We start from the raw sequence: 18,491 nt of genomic DNA, 5'->3' as shown, positions 1-18,491 counted from the left end.
GTATCGATGTATCATATACATTTTCTCCAAAAAACCTCATTCTCCCAAATTCTCAAATTTGACAGTATCCTGTCTAAGCAATTAGGGACATTTTTCCTTCCTGCATTATGGCTTACCTTCCGTTCCATTGTCATAAGCTGTCATCTTCAGAAAGCAATTCTAAGTGCAAACAAAGCTCCTCTAATGCTACAAAGTGTGAATGCAGTATACTTTAGACACATTTCAACGACAACATTAGGACCACAAGCCCTGAGATTGTGTTAAAGAAAGTTCATGAACTAAATAGCATAATCACACACTTTTTGAACAGTTTAGCTCTAGGACCATGCACAGACAACATTATGGTTGTTTTTTTATAACTTTTTTTCATCAATTTTCAGAGTTTATGTGTTGTGATGGAATGAGAACAAGGTCGTACATTTCACAATAACCAAATCCGGGTGACTCTCCAGTTGTTGTTTTTTTTATTCCATTGTTGCTCTATTCTCAGCAGCTCAGTTCTTTTGTCCTAAAATGACTTCAGATATTTTATTTAGGACCAGCACCGTCTCGTCGAAAGTCCACCACGTGCATAAAAGTCACAGACCCCCCCCCCCCCCCCCCCCCCAAAGAGACATCAAAGCATCTTACTTGCTTTATTATCGACTCTTCTGAATAGCAGCCATCTTCTCGTTCACTCAAAATAAACTCCATCATTTTCGTTGTTCTGTACCACAAGTACCTCCAATCTCAATCTTTTACCAGGTGATTGTAGAAACGTATGATGTCAATGTATTTTCTTCAGGTTATTAGGGCACAGTGAATATTGAATAACATTACATAGCACACAGGGACACAACAGTTCCCCCAATATCAAGCACACAAAGGAGTGAGAGAGATGTAAGGCACATACGGTGGTGAGGTTTAAAACCTCCTTTACCACAGAAGAACAATCAACATTTTTAAGGATCCATCTTGATACGCAGCTCCTTTTCTTCAAGTTCAAGTGTTTCCCCCTCAGTCTTTTTTTCTTTGGTCTGTAGTGGTATGAATGGTACTGTGAAACCATTCTGGGGCTTGCACACTTCAACGAACAGCGGCAGATCGGACAGGCTGGTGTTGAACTTTTTGTCTAATCCCTCCTCTTCCTCCTCCTCCTCCTCCTCTTCCTCCTTCCTCTTCCCCATCTCCATAGGTGGAGTACTATAGGGCCTGCATTGTAGCTCATCTGGGATATTCTTCTTCAGCTCGCGGTTCTTGTTCCTCTTGGCCAGCTTGGTGACGGAACCCAGGCGATTAAAGATGTTGTCGTCAGAGGAGGCCACACTGTCGGACCGGCGCGGATCACACTCTGCCCCCCTTAGACGCAGGTTGTTGAGTTTCGTGTCGATGCTCTCCTGAGACGAGGTCTTGTAGGGGTTAGTGTCCAGGCTGTTGAAGGCAGCACGGCGTTCCGGGGAGAGCATGTCCATGGAGACGGCCCACTGGTCCAGGCCCAGCTGACGGCGCTCCATGCTGCGGATGGTGGCGGTCCGCTGGAGCTTGTCGCTGACCTCCACACTCAGGCGCCGCCGCGTCTCCCGGAACTCGGCGCGGACGTTGGCCTTCCACTCGGCCGCGTGGGCCTTGATCTCTCCGACCTGGAGCACGGAAAGATAAAACCAAGGTAATTCCACACCATAAAATACTATAACGCATGAGAATTGGATAGTTAATCAAATTACAGAATTGGTGGCAGTAGCTACAGTAGGTAAACAAAACGAAAGCGTAGATTGCAGTCTCTCCTTTCGAGGTTAGAAATTAAACAACAACTATTTTCATGGTTTAACAATTTGAATGTCTATTTTAATCCTTTAATGTTCTTCTAATGGGATACTTGAGAAACTGCTAAGCCCATGTAGTGTTCAACTACACCATTACAGCTCTATACCGTAGTAGTATATATGGTCATATAATGCCACCCACACGTAAAGAATCTTACCTCCTCTTTTGTCTTCTTGGACAGGACCCTCAGCCAGTCACCGATCATGCTCAGTACAGCAGCGAAATAGGCCAACCCCACCAGAATCCAGAACCACACCAGTGGTCTATACCAATTACGATACTCGACCCTCCGGTCCCCTCCTATAGGATATAAAGAAACAATGAAACATTCAGCATGATGAGAGACATGGGTCGTGTTCAGAAGGGCTAACCATAGCAAAACATTTTTAAACTGTTAACAAAAATGTGTGTTTCTTATTGGATAAGTGCAGGTAATCCCTCCCTGTATCAGTCCATTTCCTTCCGTTTGGTGACTATTAAACATGACCCTGATATACACTGATTCTATTGGCACATTTTCTACCTGAATATCTTAAGCTGATGGGCTAAAATCCAGAGAACAGAAACGAACAAAGCTAAATTTCTCAGACAAGTGCTTGTGTGTCAAAGAGTGATTGGGAAATAAATCATCAGTGCAGTGTGGCAGCAGCTCGGTCAGTGAGATCAAGCTATGAGAGCCTCCTAATGGACTTCAATTCACTAAGACAATAAACAAACTGCATTTCACATTATCAGCACCTTCCACGCCCATAAAGACACCTCCATTAATGATCAATATTGAGCCGTAGTAATAATGGCACAGAACAAGGTGCCAAGTTGTGGTAGGAAAACGTTTGAATAGTAGCTCCTCCAAACAGTAGTGTCATGCCAATAGGGGGCACAGGGGCAATTGCTCCCTCAGATTTGTCCTGTTTAAAAAATAACTATTGTGTTGATTTTTGTCTGTAGTACTACTAGCCACCTAGCAATTTGATGAAGTTGGCTTTAGCTAGCTTCTCAATAGGTTCCCAATCTCCCAACCTCATAACTAGCTACCAAGAAGCCATTTCAAGCTATCAATCAAGTTAGAGTAGCTAGCTTGTCTAATTATCTTAGCTGGCATGCCTGCTGGCAAGGTTGGTAGACTTTAGAAAAGCAAGCAATAACTAAATGTACTGAATAAGACACATTATTTTACCCAGATTTTTGCAGAGATCCAAAGAAGCATATTTAGTTTATTTATAAAAAGAATCACCAGGAGGATACAGACAGCTCAAGAGGTATGCTTAAATATGCAGAAAAATATGCATATTTTTTATATAGAATTAAGAATAATTATTATGGATCTAGATTGCAGGAAATCGCTGTTTCAGGTGTTTGAAAAATGCTAAATTCTCCAACCACCCCGCAGCCATCCTCATGTACTTTGTGCCCCCTCAGATTTTGGGGGTGCATGACGCCATCGCCTCCAACCATAATAGATTTTGAAGCAAAATGAATGGCCGCAACAGTTGTTATAATAACAATTTTGGTAACACATTCATTAAAACGATGTATTAGTTGTTATTATGTACTGTATGAGCCTTTATGATGTCTTAGTGTAGAAAACTGACTCAACATGGCTGTTATTTAGTCAGAATCATTTTCAGATAATCATCTCATTATGGCATTATTCACAACAGAAACATTACATTTACATTTTAGTCATTTAGCAGACGCTCTTATCCAGAGCGACTTACAGTTAGTGAGTGCATACATTTTTATACTGAACATGAACTAATAATTAATCTAGCTCTCACCTGCCACATAGTCTCCTATTCCAATAGTTGTCAGAGTGATGACAACAAAGTAGATGGCCTCCAGTCCCGTCCAGCCTTCTATGTGTTTGAAGATGACAGCTGGGATGGTGACGAAGAGGATACAACCCGCCAGGATGAAGAGTAACGTGGAGGCCACTCGGATCTTGGTCTGGCTGATCTGGTTCTGTTTATGCTGGGAGAGGAGAAGAAGACACACACATATACTCACACACAAACAAACACAGCGCGCTCACACACACACACAGACAAACAGGCACAGACACACACACACACACACACACACACAGTGTGAGTTATGGAGGCCATAAGGCCAAGGCCATTCTGTGGTGGCGTCCCTACTGCGTTCGAGTGATGACAGTTGTGACTCTGACAAGGTGGTTTCTACAGTATTTATACACATTGATACTGCCTGGTGATGAGCTAAAGATGCATAAGATTCATGATTAGCTCAAACGAGGCGTAATGGTGGTTGTGATTGTGGGCTGTCACAGAGGCACAGCTCACTCAGTACAGCTCTCACCGTAGGTGTTCCTGTTTGACTGCTACACTAATTTATTATTATTACACTATAATACCCCACAGGCCAGAACAGAGCGGAGGGTAACTGTTGGGCCAATCAGAATAAAGCACGACAGCCATCGCCCCATGCTCATTAACAACCCATAATGTAAACACATCATTAGTAGATGATAACACCTCACTCAGTACAGAACACTTTTACTTTCAACCTGGTGCATAGGGACGGGTGGGGAGCCAGGCCCACCCAATCAGATTGAGAAAAAAATTGTTTTATTATCATTAATTTTTTATGCTCTTTACATATCAATGTTCCAAACGCGACATTATGTATTTTTACCTAAACATGCAAACACCATCAGATATAATTCATAGCAAGCAGTGCACTGGGTTAGTCAGATTTGATGAAATATAACAGAACAGATGAACTGGAATGACATTCACTTTAACAGGATGGGTTGCCAAGAATAACTAACTGAAAGCCACACCCCCAATAAGCCACGAATATGACTGCATTGAGGCATATGTCACTGTGCTTCTATGGCTATATGCACCATGCCACTGCCTACTTCATTTGTTCATTTAGCACAGAAGACAGCTCATAATCCAGTGCCTTTATCACAGTCAACACATCTACAGCTCTGGAATAAATTAAGAGACCACTGCAAATGTTTCTTAAATCAGCATCTCTACATGTACAGTGAGGGAAAAAAGTATTTGATCCCCTGCTGATTTTGTACGTTTGCCTGCTGACAAAGACATGATCAGTCTATAATTTTAATGGTAGGTTTATTTGAACAGTGAGAGACAGAATAACAACAAAAAAATCCAGAAGAACGCATGTCAAAAATGTTATGAATTAAATTTGCATTTTAATGAGGGAAATAAGTATTTGACCCCTCTGGCAACTCGAACCTTCAGCTCCCTCCACATATTTTCTATGGGATTAAGGTCTGGAGACTGGCTAGGCCACTCCAGGACCTTAATGTGCCTCTTCTTGAGCCACTCCTTTGTTGCCTTGGCTGTGTGTTTTGGGTCATTGTCATGCTAGAATACCCATCCACGACCCATTTTCAATGCCCTGGCTGAGGGAAGGAGGTTCTCACCCAAGATTTGACGGTACATGGCCCCGTCCATTGTCCCTTTGATGCGGTGAAGTTGTCCGGTCCCCTTGGCAGAAAAACACCCCCAAAGCATAATGTTTCCACCTCCATGTTTGACGGTGGGGATGGTGTTCTTGGGGTCATTGGCAGCATTCCTCCTCCTCCAAACACAGCGAGTTGAGTTGATGCCAAAGATCTCCATTTTGGTCTCATCTGACCGCAACACTTTCACCCAGTTCTCCTCTGAATCATTCAGATGTTCATTGGCAAACTTCAGACGGCCCTGTATATGTGCTTTCTTGAGCAGGGGGACCTTGCGGGCGATGCAGGATTTCAGTCCTTCACGGCGTAGTGTGTTACCAATTGTTTTCTTGGTGACTATGGTCCCAGCTGCCTTGAGATCATTGACAAGATCCTCTGGGCTGATTCCTCACCGTTCTCATGATCATTGCAACTCCACAAGGTGAGATCTTGCATGGAGCCCCAGGCCGAGGGAGATTCACAGTTATTTTGTGTTTCTTCCATTTGCGAATAATCACACCAACTGTTGTCACCTTCTCACCAAGCTGCTTGGCGATGGTATTGTAGCCCATTCCAACCTTGTGTAGGTCTACAATCTTGTCCCTGACATCCTTGGGAGCTCTTTGGTCTTGGCCGTGGTGGAGAGTTTGGAATCTGATTGATTGATTGCTTCGGTGGACAGGTGTCTTTTATACAGGTAACAAGCTGAGGTAACAAGGAGTGTGCTCCTAATCTCAGCTCATTACCTGTATAAAAGACACCTGGGAGACAGAAATCTTTCTGATTGAGATGGGGTCAAAAACGTATTTCCCTCATTAAAATGCAAATAAATTTATAACATTTTTGACATGCGTTTTTCTGGATTTTTTTTTGTTATTCTGTCTCTCACTGTTCAAATAAACCTACCATTAAAATTATAGACTGATCATTTCTTTGTCAGTGGGAAGACGTACAAAATCAGCATAACCAGGTGGCGAATCGCATCTCTGCATGTCTGGCAGACATATCAGTATGGATGACGGATCACCACCTCAAGCTGAACCTTGGCAAGACGGAGCTGCTCTTCCTCCCGGGGAAGGACTGCCTGTTCCATGATCTCGCCATCACGGTTGACAACTCCGTTGTGTCCTCCTTCCAGAGTGCGAAGAGCCTTGGCGTGACCCTGGACAACACCCTGTCGTTCTCCGCTAACATCAAGGCGGTGACCCGATCCTGTAGGTTCAAGCTCTACAACATTCGGAGAGTACGACCCTGCCTTACACAGGAAGCGGCACAGGTCCTAATCCAGGCACTTGTCATCTCCCGTCTGGATTACTGCAACTCGCTGTTGGCTGGGCTCCCTGCCTGTGCCATTAAACCCCTACAACTCATCCAGAATGCCGCAGCCCGTCTGGTGTTCAACCTTCCCAAGTTCTCTCACGTCACCCCGCTCCTCCGCACACTCCACTGGCTTCCAGTTGAAGCTCGCATCTGCTACAAGACCATGGTGCTTGCCTACGGAGCTGTGAGGGGAACGGCACCTCCGTACCTTCAGGCTCTGATCAGTCCCTACACCCAAACGAGGGCATTGCGTTCATCCACCTCTGGACTGCTGGCTACCCTACCTCTGCTGAAGCACAGTTCTCGCTCAGCCCAGTCAAAACTGTTCGCTGCTCTGGCACCCCAATGGTGGAACAAGCTCCCTCACGACGCCAGGACAGCGGAGTCACTCACCACCTTCCGGAGACATTTGAAACCCCACCTCTTTAAGGAATACCTGGGATAGGATAAAGTAATCCTTCTACCCCCCCCTTACCCCAACCCAAACCCCAACACCCCAAAAAAAATGTAAAAAAATTAAATAAAATAAAATAAAATAAACATCGTGAAGTGGTGATCCCACTGGCTATAAGGTGAATGCACCTATTTGTAAGTCGCTCTGGATAAGAGCGTCTGCTAAATGACGTAAATGTAAATGTAAATGGGATCAAATACTTTTTTCCCTCACTGTATAACAGCCATTCCATTCCAGTGTCTGTTGAATTCCAACACAGGCACACCTCATTCTACTGAATTAGGTACTGATTAGGTGATCATCTGAACCAAATCTTATTTAACAAGGAAAAGTATAAAAACCACTGCTGTGGTCATCACTATCCTCTTGCAATAGGACCAGCTGGATGGCAAAAACAGTGTTAATAGTACCTCTAAAGTAATATTAATCAAAAAATAACTATTGACCATGCCAAAAGAGTTGAAAAGGAAAGTTTTGAGTGAGGAAAAGAAGGGTTCAATTCTGGCTTTACTGGCAGAGGGATACAGTGAGCGTCAGGTTGCTTCCATCCTTAAAATGTCAATGACGGCGGTTCATAAGAACAAGGTCAAGCAGCAGACATTGGGGACAACAAAGCTACAGACCGGCAGAGGGCGAAAACTACTCTCTACTGACCGGGATGACCGCCAACTCATTTGAATGTCACTCAACAACCGTAGGATGACATCAAGTGACCTACAAAAAGAATGGCAAACGGCAGCTGGGGTGAAGTGCACAGCAAGGACGGTTCGAAACAGGCTCCTAGGGGCAGGGCTGACATTGTGCAAAGCTAGAAAAAAGCCCTTCATCAATGAGAAGCAAAGAAGAGCCAGGCTGAGGTTTGCAAAAGACCATCAGGATTGGACCGTAGAGGACTGGAGTAAGGTCATCTTCTCTGATGAGTCCAATTATCAGCTTTGCCCAACACCTGGTCGTCTAATGGTTAGACGGAGACCTGGAGAGGCCTACAAGCCACAGTGTCTCGCACCCACTGTGAAATTTGGTGGAGGATCGGTGATGATCTGGGGTTGCTTCAGCAAGGCTGCAATCGGGCAGATTTGTCTTTGTGAAGGAAGCATGAATCAAGCCATGTACAAGGTTGTCCTGGAAGAAAACTTGCTTCCTTTTGCTCTGACATTGTTCCCCAACTCTGAGGATTGGTTTTTCCAGCAGGACAATGCAACATGCCACACAGCCAGGACAACCAAGGTGTGGATGGAGGACCACCAGATCAAGACCCTGTCATGGCCAGCCCAATCTCCAGACCTGAACCCCATTGAAAACTTCTGGAATGTGATCAAGAGGAAGATGGATGGTCACAAGCCATCAAACAAAGCCGAGCTGCTTGAATTTTTACGCCAGGAGTGGCATAAAATCACCCAACATCAATGTGAAAGACTGGTGGAGAGCATGCCAAGACGCATGAAGGCTGTGATTGAAATTCAGGGTTATTCCACCACATATTGATTTATGAACTCTTCCTAAGTTAAAACATTAGTATTGTGTTGTTTGAACATGAACTTATTTTCTTTGCATTATTCGAGGTCTGACAACATTGCATATTTTTTGTTATTTTGACCAGTTGTCATTTTCTGCAAATAAATGCTCTATATGACAATCTTTTTATTTGGAATTTGGGAGAAATGTTGTCAGTAGTTTATAGAATAAAACAAAAATGTTATTTTTACCCAAATACATACCTATAAATAGTAAAACCAGAGAAATTGATAATTTTGCAGTGGTCTCTTAATTTTTTCCAGAGCTGTATATGTCAGCTTTAATGAGCTTTAAAAACGCTACATTTTCTCTCTGCCCCATAGCAAAATGTGTAGGATTGGAGGACATTTGCTTGAAAACAGCAACATTTTCTCTCAGCCTGATGGGAAAATGTGTAGAACAGCATAAGATTAGCTTTAAAACTACATGTTTTTCTCTTTGCCCCATGGTTAAATATGTAAAATTGCAGGAAGTTAGCTGCTGCAGGCCCACCCAAAAAATCATTTCTGGCTACACCACTGCTTTCAACTGGGAGAAAACCCAGGTCTACTCACTAGCCTATCAATACCTCACATTTAAAAGTACTTTTGATGATAGAAACAATCATTCATAACTATTGTCATAGAACATTAAAACATACAGTGAGGGAAAAAGGTATTTGATCCCCTGCTGATTTTGTACGTTTGCCCACTGAAAGAAATGATCAGTCTATAATTTTAATGGTACGTTTATTTGAACAGTGAGAGACAGAATAACAACAACAAAATCCAGAAAAATGCATGTCAACATTTTTATAAATTGATTTGCATTTTAATGAGGGAAATAAGTATTTGACCCCTCTGCAAAACATGACTTAGTACTTGGTGGCAAAACCCTTGTTGGCAATCACAGAGATCAGACGTTTTTTGTAGTTGGCCACCAGGTTTGCACACATCTCAGGAGGGATTTTGTCCCACTCCTCTTTGCAGATCTTCTCCAAGTCATTAAGGTTTCGAGGCTGACGTTTGGCAACTCGAACCTTCAGCTCCCTCCGCAGATGTTCTATGGGATTAAGGTCTGGAGACTGGCTAGGCCACTCCAGGACCTTAATGTGCATCTTCTTGAGCCACTCCTTTGTTGCCTTGGCCGTGTGTTTTGGGTCATTGTCATGCTGGAATACCCATCCACGACCCATTTTCAATGCCCTGGCTGAGGGAAGGAGGTTCTCACCCAAGATTTGACGGTACATGGCCCCGTCCATCGTCCCTTTGATGCGGTGAAGTTGTCCTGTCCCCTTAGCAGAAAAACACCCCCAAAGCATAATGTTTCCACCTCCATGTTTGACGGTGGGGATGGTGTTCTTGGGGTCATAGGCAGCATTCTTCCTCCTCCAAACACAGCGAGTTGAGTTGATGCCAAAGAGCTCCATTTTGGTCTCATCTGACCACATCACTTTCACCCAGTTCTCCTCTGAATCATTCAGATGTTCATTGGCAAACTTCAGACGGGCATGTATATGTGCTTTCTTGAGCAGGGGGACCTTGCGGGCGCTGCAGGATTTCAGTCCTTCACAGCGTAGTGTGTTACCAATTGTTTCCTTGGTGACTATGGTCCCAGCTGCCTTGAGATCATTGACAAGATCCTCCCGTGTAGTTCTGGGCTGATTCCTCACTGTTCTCATGATCATTGCAACTCCACGAGGTCGAGGGAGATTGACAGTTCTTTTGTGTTTCTTCCATTTGCGAATAATCGCACCAACTGTTGTCACCTTCTCACCAAGCTGCTTGGCGATGGTCTTGTAGCCCATTCCAGCCTTGTGTAGGTCTACAATCTTGTCCCTGACATCCTTGGAGAGCTCTTTGGTCTTGGCCATGGTGGAGAGTTTGGAATCTGATTGATGGATTGCTTCTGTGGTACAGGTGTCTTTTATACAGGTAACAAGCTGAGATTAGGAGCACTCCCTTTAAGAGTGTGCTCCTAATCTCAGCTCGTTATCTGTATAAAATACACCTGGGAGCCAGAAATCTTTCTGATTGAGAGGGGGTCAAATACTTATTTCCCTCATTAAAATGCAAATCAATTTATATCATTTTTTATATGCATTTTTCTGGATTTTTTTGTTGTTATTCTGTCTCTCACTGTTCAAATAAACGTACCATTAAAATTATAGACTGATAATTTCTTTGTCAGTGGGCAAACGTACAAAATCAGCAGGGGATCAAATACTTTTTTCCCTCACTGTACTTATTGTTTATATTTGTCATATTGTTGTGGATTACCGTATGCTGTGAACTTACCCTGAACATTTTCTCCACCTTGGCGATGCTTTTCACGAATATGGTCCCTAGCTGGTCCCCCACACCGGCTAGTAGGAACCCAAACAGAGGGATGCCAAATATTGCATATAGGATACAGAAAATCTTCCCTCCCTCAGTGCTGGGAGCAATGTTACCATACCCTGTGGAAGGACAGAGAAAGAGAAGGGCATGTTTTCTGGATGTGATGAGACCTCTTTCCTATCAATGACAGACACAACCACAGTGGGATAGCAATTCCATCTCCTCTCCTCCATAGACTTACACACATCCTGCTATCTACAAAAGGCTAACATACGGTCTGCTAGCTAAGCTTCTGTCCCTTTTTTCCACTGCTTGCAGTGGAAAAAGCTTCTGTCCGCCATCCATCAATCTGAAGACATCCAGTAGTCAGGGGTGCTAATGGTTTGGAAGGTTCTTTTGAAGACAATGCTATGATTGATGCTGTGATTTCCACACAGATAACACAGAGCCAGAGCAACACAGAACCTATAAGGCCAGTTTCTCAGACACAGATTAATAAAACAAATTGCTGGACTAAAAAGCACTTTCAATAGATATTGTCCATTAACATGCTTTTTAGTTTGGGTCTGGGAAACTGGCTCCTAACGTCTTGATTGTCTCTAGTCTATGTAAACAACATTACCTCAGGTGAAATGTCAGAATGTTTCATCAGCCCTTGCACTTGACTTGAACTACACCTACACTGCCTGGTAACGACCATAGCTGTGGAAAGTAGGGGTGCTGAGGGTGCTGCAGCACCTCCTGAAAAATCTGAAGAAAACATATACAGTGGGGAGAACAAGTATTTGATACACTGCCGATTTTGCAGGTTTTCCTACTTACAAAGCATGTAGAGGTCTGTCATTTTTATCATAGGTACACTTCAACTGTGAGAGACGGAATCTAAAAAAATCCAGAAAATCACATTGTATGATTTTTAAGTAATTAATGTGCATTTTATTGCATGACATAAGTATTTGATACATTAGAAAAGCAGAACTTAATATTTGGTACAGAAACCTTTGTTTGCAATTACAGAGATCATACGTTTCCTGTAGGTCTTGGCCAGGTTTGCACACACTGCAGCAGGGATTTTGGCCCACTCCTCCATACAGACCTTCTCCAGATCCTTCAGGTTTCGGGGCTGTCGCTGGGCAATACGAACTTTCAGCTCCCTCCAAAGATGTTCTATTGGGTTCAGGTCTGGAGACTGGCTAGGCCACTCCAGGACCTTGAGATGCTTCTTACGGAGCCACTCCTTAGTTGCCCTGGCTGTGTGTTTCGGGTCGTTGTCATGCTGGAAGACCCAGCCACGACCCATCTTCAATGCTCTTACTGAGGGAAGGAGGTTGTTGGCCAAGATCTCGCGATACATGGCCCCATCCATCCTCACCTCAATACGGTGCAGTCGTCCTGTCCCCTTTGCAGAAAAGCATCCCCAAAGAATGATGTTTCCACCTCCATGCTTCACGGTTGGGATGGTGTTCTTGGGGTTGTACTCATCCTTCTTCTTTCTCCAAACACGGCGAGTGGAGTTTAGACCAAAAAGCTCTATTTTTGTCTCATCAGACCACATGACCTTCTCCCATTCCTCCTCTGGATCATCAAGATGGTCATTGGCAAACTTCAGACGGGCCTGGACATGCGCTGGCTTGAGCAGGGGGACCTTGCGTGGGCTGCAGGATTTTAATCCATGACGGCGTAGTGTGTTACTAATGGTTTTCTTTGAGACTGGGGTCCCAGCTCTCTTCAGGTCATTGACCAGGTCCTGCCGTGTAGTTCTGGGCTGATCCCTCACCTTCCTCATGATCATTGATGCCCCATGAGGTGAGATCTTGCATAGAGCCCCAGACCGAGGGTGATTGACCGTCATCTTGAACTTCTTCAATTTTCTAATAATTGCGCCAACAGTTGTTGCCTTCTCATCAAGCTGCTTGCCTATTGTCCTGTAGCCCATCCCAGCCTTGTGCAGGTCTACAATTGTATCCCTGATGTCCTTACACAGCTCTCTGGTCTTGGCCATTGTGGAGAGGTTGGAGTCTGTTTGATTGAGTGTGTGGACAGGTGTCTTTTATACAGGTAACGAGTTCAAACAGGTGCAGTTAATACAGGTAATGAGTGGAGAACATGAGGGCTTCTTAAAGAAAAACTAACAGGTCTGTGAGAGCCGGAATTCTTACTGGTTGGTAGGTGATCAAATACTTATGTCATGCAATAAAATGCAAATGAATTACTTAAAAATCATACAATGTGATTTTCTGGATTTTTGTTTTAGATTCAATCTCTCACAGTTGAATTGTACCTATGATAAAAATTACAGGCCTCTACATGCTTTGTAAGTAGGAAAACCTGCAAAATCGGCAGTGTATCAAATACTTGTTCTCCCCACTGTATATACAGTATTAAAAAATAATAAAAAAATAAAGTAGTGCACTGGGCCTTTACTAATCCTGTATTAGCGGACCGATATAGCCATCTGTAGTGCATCAACAACACATTCTCAGCACCCCCTTATTCCTAGGAGTGGAGCAGCTCACTACATTTTATCTGACAGATGACTCATACTCACATACCAATTCCAGATCTATCTCATATAAAAAAAACAGTTTGCAGGTATAGACCCTATTCACAGCTGAACGTTCTACCAGCTAACGTGGGTAGCTAATAAATGGTCCCGTCTTTTCAAATCATGGCCGATGACAATGACAATACTCTAGCAATTTTTTTCTGAGTATCCCAAATCAAATATCATTTTACCGTGTAGGTGTGCAGTGGTTTTAATCTACAGGTCACACTTAAGAAAGCTTTTTTAAATTGGTTTCAACGGAGCACTTCACTTCCTACCCTGCAAAAAAAACCTTTAACATTAAGAAATTCACGTTGGTCAATGAACAATGGCCGCAGTTTAAATAAGGTGAATTGCCACTACTATTATCATTGTTTCAGCGAGAACAATCTATTGCCTATTCCTGAAAGGACCATTATAAATAAAGGGTTGAATGGATGGTAAAGAATAACAAGTAACAGTTATGATAGATCACATAGGCCTTAATGGAGTTTCGATAATGGTGACCAATGTAGTAGCAGGTGTATGTAATCCTAATCCAATACTAAAACCATTACCTATGGTTGTGATGACGGTTCCAGCGAAGAAAAAGGCACTGCCCAGGTCCCAGTGACTGGAGTTATAGGATGTGTCTCCTATCGGGCTGACCCCAGCATTCACTGCATCTACAGAGTGCTGGGCACACATACAGTGGGGAAAAAAAGTATTTAGTCAGCCACCAATTGTGCAAGTTCTCCCACTTAAAAAGATGAGAGAGGCCTGTAATTTTCATCATAGGTACACGTCAACTATGACAGACAAATTGACAAAAAAAACTCCAGAAAATCACATTGTAGGATTTGTAATGAATTTATTTGCAAATTATGGTGGAAAATAAGTATTTGGTCACCTACAAACAAGCAAGATTTCTGGTTCTCACAGACCTGTAACTTCTTCTTTAAGAGGCTCCTCTGTCCTCCACTCGTTACCTGTATTAATGGCACCTGTTTGAACTTGTTATCAGTATAAAAGACACCTGTCCACAACCTCAAACAGTCACACTCCAAACTCCACTATGGCCAAGACCAAAGAGCTGTCAAAGGACACCAGAAACAAAATTGTAGATCTGCACCAGGCTGGGAAGACTGAATCTGCAATAGGTAAGCAGCTTGGTTTGAAGAAATCAACTGTGGGAGCAATTATTAGGAAATGGAAGACATACAAGACCACTGACAATCTCCCTCGATCTGGGGCTCCACGCAAGATCTCACCCCGTGGGGTCAAAATTATCACAAGAATCCCAGAACCACACGGGGGGACCTAGTGAATGACCTGCAGAGAGCTGGGACCAAAGTAACAAGCCTACCATCAGTAACACACTACGCCGCCAGGGACTCAAATCATGCAGTGCAAGACGTGTCCCCCTGCTTAAGCCAGTACATGTCCAGGCCCGTCTGAAGTTTGCTAGAGTGCATTTGGATGATCCAGAAGAGGATTGGGATAATGTCATATGGTCAGATGAAACCAAAATATAACTTTTTGGTAAAAACTCAACTCGTCGTGTTTGGAGGACAAAGAATGCTGAGTTGCATCCAAAGAACACCATACCTACTGTGAAGCATAGGGGTGGAAACATCATGCTTTGGGGCTGTTTTTCTGCAAAGGGACCAGGACAACTGATCCGTGTAAAGGAAAGAATGAATGGGGCCATGTATCGTGAGATTTTGAGTGAAAACCTCCTTCCATCAGCAAGGGCATTGAAGATGAAACGTGGCTGGGTCTTTCAGCATGACAATGATCCCAAACACACCGCCCGGGCAACGAAGGAGTGGCTTCGTAAGAAGCATTTCAAGGTCCTGGAGTGGCCTAGCCAGTCTCCAGATCTCAACCCCATAGAAAATCTTTGGAGGGAGTTGAAAGTCCGTGTTGCCCAGCGACAGCCCCAAAACATCACTGCTCTAGAGGAGATCTGCATGGAGGAATGGGCCAAAATACGAGCAACCGTGTGTGAAAACCTTGTGAAGACTTACAGAAAACGTTTGACCTGTGTCATTGCCAACAAAGGGTATATAACAAAGTATTGAGAAACTTTTGTTATTGACCAAATACTTATTTTCCACCATAATTTGCCAAAAAATTCATTAAAAATCCTACAATGTGATTTTCTGGATTTTTTTTTCTCATTTAGTCTGTCATAGTTGACGTGTACCTATGATGAAAATTACAGGCCTCTTTCATCTTTTTAAGCGGGAGAACTTGCACAATTGGTGGCTGACTAAATACTTTTTTCCCCCACTGTACAAAGACATTCAACAGATCATAAGAAATAGACTACATCAAACGGATAAAGATGCTAGCGTTGTGTACAAAATTGCAGCATTGTTTGGTGGCATAGAGTCTCTTGAGAGTCTGTCTATTAGTTATCCTATAGTTACATTTTGAATAGCTGAATTCTCAGGGGGGCTTCCGCATAAGGATCCATCAAACTTTCCAATGTGATTTCATAAAGCAGCCAGTTGCGTAACATATGACTGCTGTGTAGCTTACCGCTGATGACGCCTCTGCACGGTGAATCATCATGACAGTGCCACACTGTGAGAGAGGTACCATGGGGCGGGCGGGGCACATGGTGCCCACGATGCCCTGAGCAGCCCTCACACTCTGCGCCTGTCTGCCAGTCTACCCGGCAGGAAGCCGACACGCCAGATGGAGCTTCGGAGTGGCGAGCAACAGGAAGTAGCTCAGGGTGTGAGGGATGGTGGGATAGGTGTGTGGAGGCGGTTGAAGGGCAAGTAAACAAGGGCAGAGGAGGAGAGGCCATGACAGTCCAGTTGTAGAGTACAGAGAGAGAGCTTCAGATGGACCTGATTGTATCTGATCATCACAGACCATGCTGATAGTTGATGGGTGCATGTGTAACGGAGGTGGCTCGGCAAACCATGCTTGAGTGATGACTAACCTTGCCCGAAACCTTAAGACTTGCGCTAACTCTCTGAGCAAATGCCTTGGCTTTAGCACAGCGGGCTAACACATTATTGGGATGCGCAGGAGACCCGGGTTTGAACTCTGGTTGGTTACACATGCAATCAGCTCCACTTTTCAAACTGAGAGTCTAATCATAGGTAAGTTTGAAGAACCATTACTGCATTCATCTACTTTACATCTGCCCCACATTGTGTTTGTATCGTCCTTATATAATGCAACAACTCTGACTCTTTGGACACGCTAAACTTTAAAATAGCTTTTATTTTTATTTGGTAAGACTTTGGTATTCATTCAGTCCCTCTCCTCTCCCCTACAACAGGTTGTTGCCGTAAATGAGAATGTGTTCTCAGTCAACTTATTTGGTAAAAATATGTTTAAAGCTAGAATCCTTAGTTGCTACATTAATCTTTTGACTTATAAATTAATGATATACAGTGCCTTGCAAAAGTATTCATCCCCCTTGGCGTTTTTCAAATTTTTGTTGCATTACAACCTGTAATTTAAATGGATTTTTATTTGGATTTCATGTAATGGACATACACAAAATAGTCCAAATTGGTGAAGTGAAATTAAAAACATAACTTGTTTTTAAAAATTCTAAAAAATAAATAACGGAAAAGTGGTGCGTGCATATGTATTCACCCCCTTTGCTATGAAAGCCGTAAATAACATCTGGTGCAACCAATTACCTTCAGAAGTCACATAATTAGTTAAATAAAGTCCACCTGTGTGCAATCTAAGTGTCACATGATCTCAGTATATATACAGTGGGGGAAAAAAGTATTTAGTCAGCCACCAATTGTGCAAGTTCTCCCACTTAAAAAGATGAGAGAGGCCTGTAATTTTCATCATAGGTACACGTCAACTATGACAGACAAATTGAGAAAAAAAAATCCGGAAAATCCCATTGTAGGATTTTTTATGAATTTATTTGCAAATTATGGTGGAAAATAAGTATTTGGTCACCTACAAACAAGCAAGATTTCTGGCTCTCACAGACCTGTAACTTCTTCTTTAAGAGGCTCCTCTGTCCTCCACTCGTTACCTGTATTAATGGCACCTGTTTGAACTTGTTATCAGTATAAAAGACACCTGTCCACAAACTCAAACAGTCACACTCCAAACTTCACAATGGCCAAGACCAAAGAGCTGTCAAAGGACACCAAAAACAAAATTGTAGACCTGCACCAGGCTGGGAAGACTGAATATGCAATAGGTAAGCAGCTTGGTTTGAAGAAATCAACTGTGGGAGCAATTATTAGGAAATGGAAGACATACAAGACCACTGATAATCTCCCTCGATCTGGGGCTCCATGCAAGATCTCACCCCGTGGGGTCAAAATGATCACAAGAACAGTGAGCAAAAATCCCAGAACCACACGGGGGGACCTAGTGAATGACCTGCAGAGAGCTGGGACCAAAGTAACAAAGCCTACCATCAGTAACACACTACGCCGCCAGGGACTCAAATCCTGCAGTGCGAGACGTGTCCCAATGCTTAAGCCAGTAAATGTCCAGGCCCGTCTGAAGTGCATTTGGATGATCCAGAAGAGGATTGGGAGAATGTCATATGGTCAGATGAAACCAAAATATAACTTTTTGGTAAAAACTCAACTCGTCATGTTTGGAGGACAAAGAATGCTGAGTTGCATCCAAAGAACACCATACCTACTGTGAAGCATGGGGTTCGAAACATCATGCTTTGGGGCTGTTTTTCTGCAAAGGGACCAGGACGACTGATCCGTGTAAAGGAAAGAATGAATGGGGCCATGTATCGTGAGATTTTGAGTGAAACCCTCCTTCCATCAGCAAGGGCATTGAAGATGAAACGTGGCTGGGTCTTTCAGCATGACAATGATCCCAAACACACCGCCCGGGCAACGAAGGAGTGGCTTCGTAAGAAGCATTTCAAGGTCCTGGAGTGGCCTAGCCAGTCTCCAGATCTCAACCCCATAAAAAATCTTTGGAGGGAGTTGAAGTCTGTGTTGCCCAGCGACAGCCCCAAAACATCACTGCTCTAGAGGAGATCTGCATGGAGGAATGGGCCAAAATACCAGCAACAGTGTGTGAAAACCTTGTGAAGACTTACAGAAAACGTTTGACCTGTGTCATTGCCAACAAAGGGTATATAAC

The 18,491-nt window shown here is 43.5% G+C and overlaps 1 protein-coding gene across 1 annotated transcript in view; it reads right to left on the bottom strand.

Annotated features, from left to right (window-relative positions):
- Nucleotides 1-941: 941 nt before the first annotated feature.
- The window catches only part of LOC311108292 (potassium channel subfamily K member 10-like), a gene marked incomplete at both ends in the record, with an annotated part of 28,721 nt that continues 11,171 nt past the window's right edge, over nt 942-18,491 (bottom strand). The window contains 5 exons of the mRNA XM_084150920.1: nt 942-1,619; nt 1,961-2,103; nt 3,582-3,774; nt 10,808-10,968; nt 13,952-14,069. Coding sequence (XP_084007046.1) covers nt 942-1,619; nt 1,961-2,103; nt 3,582-3,774; nt 10,808-10,968; nt 13,952-14,069 — 1,293 coding nt within the window. The remainder of the gene's footprint in view (nt 1,620-1,960; nt 2,104-3,581; nt 3,775-10,807; nt 10,969-13,951; nt 14,070-18,491) is intronic.

The sequence above is a fragment of the Coregonus lavaretus genome (genome assembly GCF_964263955.1).
Source record: "Coregonus lavaretus genome assembly, chromosome: 33".
Classification (NCBI taxonomy): domain Eukaryota; kingdom Metazoa; phylum Chordata; class Actinopteri; order Salmoniformes; family Salmonidae; genus Coregonus; species Coregonus lavaretus.
The sequence above is the reverse complement of the archived record's forward strand: the minus strand, read 5'-3'. Positions and strand labels throughout refer to the sequence as shown.